At 37.1% G+C, this 10,155-nt stretch overlaps 1 protein-coding gene across 1 annotated transcript; it reads right to left on the bottom strand.

Moving 5' to 3' along the window:
- Positions 1 to 4,915: 4,915 nt before the first annotated feature.
- On the bottom strand, positions 4,916 to 6,662 carry LOC118761819 (carnitine O-palmitoyltransferase 1, brain isoform-like). Its single transcript, XM_036499978.1, has 3 exons — positions 6,426 to 6,662; positions 5,813 to 5,971; positions 4,916 to 5,176 (listed from the first exon to the last, which is right to left on the bottom strand). The coding sequence occupies exons 1-3, from the start codon at positions 6,660 to 6,662 to the stop codon at positions 4,916 to 4,918; spliced, it is 657 nt and encodes a 218-aa protein (XP_036355871.1).
- Positions 6,663 to 10,155: the final 3,493 nt, after the last annotated feature.

The following is a 10,155-nucleotide window of genomic DNA, read 5'->3' as shown; positions in this document are numbered from 1 at the left end:
TAGCAGAAAACTAAGTGGATTAGGAGAAAACTAATGGGATTAGCACAAAACTAAGTGGGATTAGCAGAAAACTAAGTGGGATTAGCAGAAAACTAAGTGGGATTAGGAGAAAACTAAATGGGATTAGCACAAAACTAAGTGGGATTAGCAGAAAACTAAGTGGGATTAGCAGAAAACTAAGTGGGATTAGCAGAAAACTAAATGGGATTAGCACAAAACTAAGTGGGATTAGCACAAAACTAAGTGGGATTAGCAGAAAACTAAGTGGGATTAGGAGAAAACTAAGTGGGATTAGCAGAAAACTAAATGGGATTAGGAGAAAACTAAATGGGATTAGCACAAAACTAAGTGGGATTAGCAGAAAACTAAGTGGGATTAGCAGAAAACTAAATGGGATTAGCACAAAACTAAGTGGGATTAGCACAAAACTAAATGGGATTAGCAGAAAACTAAATGGGATTAGCACAAAAATAAGTGGGATTTGCAGAAAACTAAGTGGGATTAGCACAAAACTAAGTGGGATTAGCAGAAAACTAAGTGGGATTAGGAGAAAACTAAGTGGGATTAGCAGAAAACTAAATGGGATTAGGAGAAAACTAAATGGGATTAGCACAAAACTAAGTGGGATTAGCAGAAAACTAAGTGGGATTAGGAGAAAACTAAGTGGGATTAGCAGAAAACTAAATGGGATTAGGAGAAAACTAAATGGGATTAGCACAAAACTAAGTGGGATTAGCAGAAAACTAAGTGGGATTAGCAGAAAACTAAGTGGGATTAGCAGAAAACTAAGTGGGATTAGCAGAAAACTAAATGGGATTAGCACAAAACTAAGTGGGATTAGCAGAAAACTAAATGGGATTAGCACAAAAATAAGTGGGATTTGCAGAAAACTAAGTGGGATTAGCAGAAAACTAAATGGGATTAACGTCAAACTAAGTAGGATTAACGTCAAACTAAGTGGGATTAACATCAAACTAAGTGGAATTAATACCAAACAATATGGGATTAATAGTAAGCTAAATGGCTTGAAAAAGCTAATTGTGAAATTAACAAAATCAAGAGAAAGGAATTTGTTGAAAAATATTTAAAATTTCAATCGGAAAACAGACCAATTTGCTTTATGGATGAATCAGATAATTTTAATATCTATATCAGCAGGACAGAAGGAAGATCGCTAAAAGGAACAAGATGCACTACTCTAGCTGCTGCATCAAAAGGGTCGAATATACATATAATTGGATGCATCTCAAATCTAGGACTCATTTACTATGAAATCCGAAGGGGAGCTTTTAAAAAAGAGCAGGCTTGTAATTGGATGAAAATTTGTTTGAGGCAAGCACGGATTAAACATGGTGGTCCAGTTATTATGATGTTGGACAATGCACCAGCTCACAGTGGTATCGAAGAAGTTCTTCGATTGAAAGAATTTAATGATTTTTACAATGTATGGTCCAAAGTAAAAGCTCACGTGAAAAGAGACATTCTGCTAATCCCACTTAGTTTAGTGTTAATCCCATTTAGTATGGGAAATGGTATAGTTCAGAGAAATTTCCAAAGATCCGTGAAAAGACTTGCAGAAAATGTTGTCCCAGTGTTTTTAAAAAGAGGTAAGAACCGAAATCTTTAGTCCTCTGTCTTGTCAAATTTTGAGATCCATGCGCAGCCAAGTAAACGTACTACGTTTGAAAGAAACTGGGAGAACGACGTCAACGAGCGAAGCACACATATTTTGGGAGCACAAATACATGGGTAAAGCGACATCCGCAGGTGAGCGTATCCGATTCCTCCAAATCGGACCGGGAAAATAGCTTGCTTTCAGAATATATCGTCAAAGTGAATGTTACTTTCGGAACAAACTCGGACTATCAATTTGAGTTTGGATAATTAAAATTGGCATTGGAAACATGGGGCAGAGCGTAGAACAGCGGTTCTCAACCGCGGCCCATCGGGCCGCATGCGGCCAGCCACAATTTTGGTGCGGCCCGATTAAAATTATAAAAATATATTAAATATTTTTTGTTTTTATATTAAAAATTTTGTACATTAATGTTTAAATAATGTTGTTTGTGATGTCTGATAAACGTGTTAAACGAATACTTTCAAATCACAGGGAAGATGGATCCTATGAAAAATATATCTGCGTAATTAGTGACTTAATCGATGAATTCGAAACACGTTTTAATGATTTTAAAGAAGCTCTACCTATTATGAAAATATTTTCGTCACCTATGGAAACAGATGCTGCAACCGCTCCATACATATATCAACTGGAACTAATTTAAATGCAGGCAGATTTACAACTTTTCGCCCTATTTAAGTCAAGTGAATTATTGGATTTTTGGGGTAGAATTCCACAGTGGAAATATCCGAACTTGGTCGATAATGCTCAAAAGAATGCATCAGTCTTCGGATCAACGTATACATGTGAAGCTCTTTTCAGCAAACTTACGCAAATAAAAACAAAGTATCGAAATCGATTGACTGATGGACACCTAAATCAACTTTTACGCACATCGTGTTCGACTTTTACTCCCTGTTTCGACAAAATAATAGACGCCAAACAGAATCAAGTCTCGCATTGATTTTTATTACTTAATAAAGCCTTCTTTTCATTAATAACATAAAATATTTTTTGTGCGGCCCGCAAAGATATTCTTAATTATCGATTTGGCCCATGAGCTAAAAAGGTTGAGAACCCCTGGCTTAGAACATACAGAGGCCTAGGCAGAAATATATAATTTTTCAGGAAGAACAATCCGTCGGCCAAAACCTTTTATTTACTCGGCCAAAACTTTTTTCCGTCGTATGCGTTTAGTAGGGTTAGACGATTTGTCGCGAATTCTAAAACGGAAGATTTTTTTCAAAAAATTCCAGATCGGGGATTTTAATAGTAGTGATCCAGATATTTTTAGATCTTTTCGCAAGTTATTTTAATCTCCTGAATGTGTGTATAAAGCTCATTAGTGATAAACAAAAAATCGGCTTGACTGGCGTTTAAATTGGTGATCTTGCATTTTTGCGTGTTAATTGCAAGGGTAACTTTTTCCAGCGTCACTGAAATCAAATTTATGTCTGATCTGATGGACACCCGACAGTGATCTCGTCGTGGAACCAGATGTTAAACGGAGAACTGACATTGAGAGAGATTTAATTGGCTCCTAAAGAGAACAATAATGACCCGAGAGGGTCACCCTGTTGAACTCTAATTGACGATTAAATGTTCTTCCTCCAATAAGGAGATCAGAGCAACTCCTATAAAAAATGTTTGCCAGAAGCAATAAGTCAGGCATGTTAAGCCAATATTTATTCAGGAAACATGTATGGTTAATGCAATTAAATGCGTTCTTCATCTCAAGTATTATCAGAATGCAAATCGAATAAGATATGTGGGCAAACTCAATAGTTTCTTACAACGTGGACAGAAGGTTTATAGCCAGCCTTAACTCTAATGCTCAGCTGAATGTTTCAAAAAAATTTTAAAACGAGAATAGATGATCTTGCACACCAAATTTTCCGACAGGTTTTCTAAATATATTACCAACAAATATTAGTCTGATTTCGCCATTTTTTTGTACAATGCAGTTAAGTTCTCAGAGAGAAACGGAGAACGGGAAAAATCGTGGTAACTTTCGGAATTTTTGGACTATCCACTTTCCCTTTCGTCAGAAGGATTGGTTTGTTAATCTCTGTGTGCACTAAAGACCCTCGTGAGACCGGTGGTTGTTTCAGCGTCTCTCGATGGAGGTCATCAGAGAAACAACTACAGTGAATACTCCCAAATTCGCCATTTTTGGTTCCGTCATTTTTTGCGGCGAATTTGAGAAATGACGAATTTCAGAATATAATCAATAATTTTTGAATGTGAGTAGAACTGTTTAATAATTCGAAAATAGCCAAAATTGACGTAATTGAAAAAATTAATTTTATTTTAACAAAGAATTAGGCTTTTTTATTAAATTAATATTCCAGTCCCATTTGTTGTCTCTTTATATTTTGATTTTTTCCCACTTAGTTTGGTGTTAATCCCATTTAGTATGGTGTTAATCCCATTTAGTATGGGAAATGGTATAGTACTAAACCCACGTTGCGCCATGTTTTTTTAAAAATGTATTATTTATCAATATTTTTTGTATTTTTTATTTAAAAATTTTCAAAAATTCTGGCGAATTTCAGAATTGGCGAATTTCCATTGAAACTAGAATTTTTTTTTAAAAAAAGGCGAATCTAAGAATTGGCGAATTTATTGGTTTTGGGATGCGCTAGCTTTGTGTTGTTAATATTTTATTCATTTATTGTTACCCCAGGATCATTGGGTATAAAGAAAACAAGAGAAGAGCCCTAGCTAACTAAGTGATCCCAGACTATAGCAATATAGGTTTTGTCTGACGTGGACGGCTCTCCAGAAAGGGCATGTTGATAGCTCGAAACGGGGACGATTTTTAAGATAGTTAAACAAAAGTTCGTATAGGGGACTCGCAGGAATACAGGCTGTCTTCACCATTTTTTGTTGCCTTTTTATGATAACTGCCTTTAGAATGTTGGTAAAAGATTCCGGCTAATTAATCTTTTGGCGGCTTCATGAATTGTTAATAAAGAGAACTAAGTAATTGGTGTCATTTTAAGATCATTAGAATAGTGCCAATTAACATAAATGCTCAAATTTAAATTATAGTTTTGATTAAAGAGGTTAGATTAAATGTCCTGTTGAATTACTTGTGCGATATCTATCAATGCAGTCTGTATTCTTTCTCCGAATATTGTAGAATTCTAAGCGTAATTTAAATCGAAAACACCCGACATTCAGAATCCTTTAGACACGATACGTGGAACGAAATACTGTCCTCGTCTGGGAAATAAGCAATTCCGTATCCACGGGAGCAAGTCGGTCCAAACCCTCCACCAAATGCAGTCTTTGTCAGGTGCAAAAACGCGGGATCAGAAGTCTGAGAAACTGGAGTCTGATTGTGACAAAAGATATGTGTTTTACTTGACTAGTAGACATTCCCCATGTCTCTTGAAGAACGCATTCCAAAAATTCCGATTTTTCCACCAAAAATCTCGAAACAATGAAAAGAGCGAATAAATGACGGTCAATCCCCATTCCAGTGCAAGCCATTTTGGTAACTCGTTGATGTGAGTTTATTGCTTCATATGCCAGTCTTTTTAGACTTTCATTCTAGGAATACTCTAGATAGCTGTACAGAATCAGTCTCGTCCACCAAAGCTCTAACGAATCTACAGGATTCGGCTGTACATGAGCGAATAGTTTCAGTTCGTCCTTCTAGAAAAAATCTTGTACTGGCCGATTCGTAAGTATTAACAAATGATTCCGTCTCCTAACGTGGCCTAAAGCAGCTAACCCTATAGTAGGCAAGTTGTAGAGCCAGCTGAATCAGGGAATCCGTGCTCAGTTTATTTACTCGGCCAAAACCTTTCCCGAACTGACTAAAATGGAAAACTCGAAGATCTAAATTCTCCACCTCCAACAACATTCTCTTTGAATGATCGGCCAAAACTTTGACGAACTACAGCTGAGTCATTTCTCCTTACATCATCGTCAAAGTCAAATGTCAGTCTGATCGGATCTATTAAAGAACAATTGGACAAGTTTGTACAAACGATCCTACCGTTTTCTTGATATCTGTTTATTCTATGATCAATAAACTGACCGAATATTTTGTATTTCGTACAAAGTGGTCATTTCAACCATGTGAGATAAAACAAGGGCGTCCCCCCTAAGACAATCATGTTAACTTTACCAGGAGTGTTCCGCTATGGTTGCAACCTAAACACAGTGAGGAGTATAACGCACGTGTCCGTCAGAGAAGACGACGAGGTTAAAGGACTTTTCAAACCACCGGTCGTATCCTTTTCCATGAAATAGGCGTTTGGAGATGTGACTGAGTTGTTCACTGTCCGAGTCCACTTCCAACTCTGCAGGGAAGTCCTCAAGAACCAAATGAAAAGCAGCCTGTGATAGAAAATAAAAATTACTCTGTCAACGGCTTGAATCGAATCCTTGTTTACTCCGTCCGAGAAATGTTCCCTTCTAAGAGAGGCTGAGGTCTCTCGGTCGACAGCAGTAACAACTCCGAAAAACTCCTCTCCTTTTTTTGGCTGGGAAGTATCGTTGATGATAATGTCAAAGACTCTAAAAACCATTAAAATGCTAAAACCTTTCCAGTTCTGAGGGACTGGCCAGTTGTGAATCGCAATAAATATAGACTTTGAAGTACTTTCCTTTGTGATAGACGGTAATGTGATTACTCACGTCATAATGTTCCAACTTATCTACAAATGAGGCTTTTTTTTGACCCTTGAGTGTATAGGCAATTCGGGACGTGTTGAACAACCTGTCATACTGACCCGTGCAAAGTGGAACTGACTTCGAAACCATCAACTGTAAGTCAAAAAACGTAGAATACAGGCTTGAGATTCTCGGTGTTGATGCTTCGACGAAAAGCCAATAAACTTGAGACAAACCCAGCGGCACGTGATGCCTGACGACAAGACATGGTCCTCGAGTACCCTGCCAACCCCAGAGTGTAGTAATTGCTGTTTATTACGATGGAAGACCTGTCGACCAAGTAAATAAACTCTTCCCACCAATCGGAGACCTTGAAATTCAAAAAACAAACAAAACATAATTTGAAGCCCACCATGATTTAAGTATGAGATATTTTTGCAGTTTTGGGCCCAGGGTTGTAAGAAACCTGGAGGCATTAGTCCTCAGTTCCTCCAACTGCTCATTCTGGTATATGCACTTTGCAGATTCCAGATACTAAAATGACCTTCCTAATGTACCCGACTGACTGTGTCCTCTAGTCTTGGAAGAGGAAGTCGAGGGAGGCAGGACTGGTAGCTCCTCAAATTCTTATCTCCGACAAACCAAGTTAATGTAAACTATTTAATTAATTAGGAAAATTAAATGCCATCCATATTTTGGTTCGCCATGTAATGTTTTTTCGTTCTTCGAATACCCATCCTTGGTATTTAAGAAGAGCACGGAGGCTGTATTTGAAGATAAATATATTAACAATCCACAAGAGGAGACCGTTGAGGCATATTATGAACATCCCAGTGTCTTCCATCCATAGAAACCTTGAGCTGAAATGAAAAAATTTACTTTTTCAGTATTTGCGCCACACTTTTTTGCAGCGAATAAAGTTTTGGAACTTTCAACAGGAAAGTTAGACTCGATAAACTAACACAGACGAGCAGAGATTTATACGAGAGCGGATAGACGTTGTTTATTAGCCGATTCTATACTACATTAAACTCTGACAAGATGACGTCAATCGTTTAAAAGTAAAATTTATCACCTTAAAGCGACCATATCTGCGCTTCCATGATCTAAGGATGGAACGAAATATTTGTCCGAAAACGTTAAAGTTAAATTTCCAGTCGAACCCGTCAGGGGTAATCTCAAAGCTCACTCCGACCAAATTGTATGCTTCAGCCATACGAAACTAGAATATACTTATCAAATATCAACTAATGCGAGATAGTTTTCAATGTCATTAATAATGTAGTTAAATTCTTGTCTACCAGTAGAAAAAAATTATTATATTTGATCTTTTATATTAATTTTGATATAATAAAAACAAATTAAAATTTATTTATTCATTGAGTGTTAAAAATATATTATAAATCACTTTGGTATATTTATTTTTTAATCAAAAAACAGCTAATGAAAACAATTAAATTGATCAAAGAAATATTTTTGCGGTCTAGAACCGCCCTTAAGTTATTTTTAACAAAATTGTGAATTTTCCATTTGTAAACAAATCCAGTCCCAGTTCAATCTGGACATTACTACCAAAATTGATTTACTCTTTTCGAAAATTATTAGTTATAATATTAAGATAGAAGTATTTTTCATCAAAATTTTGTATGAATATATTTTGCGGTATTCTCTCAGGTCGGTTTAGATTATCGTATTCCCATTAATGACGCACATAAATATCGACATTTATATCCTATCAAATTATTGCAAAAAAAAATTTAACTAAAATTGCAGTATTTAATTGTTGTTTTCTGTTGCGAGCCCAACAAGCGACTTTGACATTTATCATCAATTTGTCAATCGCCTGTCAGTTTAATTGATGAATATAAAAAAGCATCATCATATTTTTTATAAATTTGAATTACTCTTGACGTTATTTTGATTTATTTCATAAAGATGTAAATAATTTTTTGCCGGCATACTGTACTCACCCAGATAAAATATTATCCACGCAAGCATAACTTTGTCTTTACTTTGTCATGTCGGTCCAGCGTTTGTTTGTAAAAGATCAAGACGAATATAGTTTCCTGAGATCTATAATCAATAATGGAAAAGTCGATCTTCAAAAATACAAGAAGTATCGAATCAAAAAGAATGCAGAAAAATTCCTAATTAGAGAGGGGAAACTATATCCTAAAAATGTAAACGGCTTACCAAACTCGTAATTGCTTCCACGAGCTTAGAAGAGATGAAAATAATTGCACGTGAGGTTCGTGAGGCCTTATGTAAACGAAGATTGTTCATATTGAAAAGACTGATCATTTGCAAGTTGTTAAAGAATGCAATATGTGCAAATTTTCAGTTCCACTAAAACAATATAATGATTTAATTCATATTGTCGCTGATTTACCTAATGAAAGGTTTCAAGTAAATTTAATTGATTTTAAACTGTATAAAATTAGCTCATTTTGTAGATTTAAAAATGAGTGTCTACAATAGACGTATATTCAGCATATGCGTTTACAAGGAATCTTGAAAATAAAAGTAGACGTGGCGACTAGTTTAAATGACATTTTTATGGATTTTGGTCCCTGCAAATTTCTCCAATTAGACAACTGTACAGAATTCAAAAATTTTTATGTGGCAAAAATATGTGAAGAGTTTTGTGTCCAACAAGTTGGAAGAACAAACAATCTTCAGAGTCAGGGAATTGTTGAACGATTAAATCAGACGATCACCAGGAGCCTTTAAAAGATTATAATTTTGGATGACAACAAAGAGCGGATAAAATACATAAGAAAGGTCGTGTTTTGTACAATTAAAACCTCACTCATCTACAGGAGAATTATCTTTCTTAACTTAAATTTTTTAAAGGCGTTTGACCCTTTGCTGGTCCTTCCGGCATTCCTATCCGCTCACTCTGCTTCCCATTTTCTCTCAGACTGAAGATTCTTGGCTGCCCGGTTTGGTCCGAGGCTGCCCAATTCTACATCTATTCAGCGGCAGATCTCTTGTCAGGCGACTTGCGAAGCCCTGGCCTCCGTCTCCAACCAACACCGACTTGCATGCTTACGTGCAGGTCGTTGCCAAAACAGCGGTGCTTGGTTAAAGATTTTCCCTCTCCCTTCAATCGGAATCGGGTGGAAAGCGATTGCTTAAGAATCGCAATCTTCCTCCGTGTCGGACTGAAGATTTTTCAAGCGCACAAATGCCGCTGTAAAGAACTGTTGACGAGTACGGTTTGCACCCGCTTGCTTGCCGTCGGAGTGCCGGTTGTGCCTTTCGCCATAGTGAACTCAACGCAATCATTCAGAGAGCCCTCGCTTTCCCGGGTGTCCCGTCAATCCTCGAGTCGATTGGGCTAGATAGAGGAGACGGCATGACCACCCTATCCTACAAGCAGGGGAAATCGCTTATTTGGGACTCCACTTGCTCGGACACGTTCTCGCTCTGTCAGCTGTCGACCATGGACACGTTTTGAGGCTGGCCGAAGATCGCAAGATTCGGACAAGCATTATCGACAATTTTTGTGAAAAAAAGAATTGATGAAAATTGGACGATTAGACTTTTTTGTAATTTAATAAAAAACAGACAACGTAAGTAACTAAAAAGATACTTGGATCTCAATTACCTACCCTAGCATCTAACTTTTGATTATTTTCTTTACTAAATTTTTCCGCAGACGAAAAAATTTTTTTCGAGTGATGGCGGAGGAGGAGGAACTGCGAGGAAAGTGAGGGTGGAGTGACATTGCAGACTGGAGGCGAGTGAGTGCGATGTGTCCAGACTGAGGAAGCTGTATGGGAGTCTGAGCAGTCAGTTGGGTCACAAGACTGTACAAATGGAGAGCCTGTCGTTAGCCCTGGAGGAGGCGTGTGAGGATGTGAAGTTAAAGCGAGACTTGGAGAGTGTGGAAAAGCAATTGAGTG

This window comes from Octopus sinensis, unplaced genomic scaffold (genome assembly GCF_006345805.1).
Source record: "Octopus sinensis unplaced genomic scaffold, ASM634580v1 Contig17691, whole genome shotgun sequence".
Classification (NCBI taxonomy): Eukaryota; Metazoa; Mollusca; class Cephalopoda; order Octopoda; family Octopodidae; genus Octopus; species Octopus sinensis.
This window is presented reverse-complemented; position numbering and strand designations above follow the sequence as displayed.

Coding starts and splice junctions, on each gene's coding strand:
- LOC118761819 (XM_036499978.1), bottom strand. CDS start 6,662: ATGGTGGGCTTCAAATTATGTTTTGTTTGTTTTTTGAATTTCAAGGTC. Junction 5,972..6,425: donor ACACCGAGAATCTCAAGCCT/GTATTCTACGTT, acceptor TTTCTATCACAG/GCTGCTTTTCATTTGGTTCT. Junction 5,177..5,812: donor TCGTCTTCTCTGACGGACAC/GTGCGTTATACT, acceptor GAGTATTCCTAG/AATGAAAGTCTAAAAAGACT.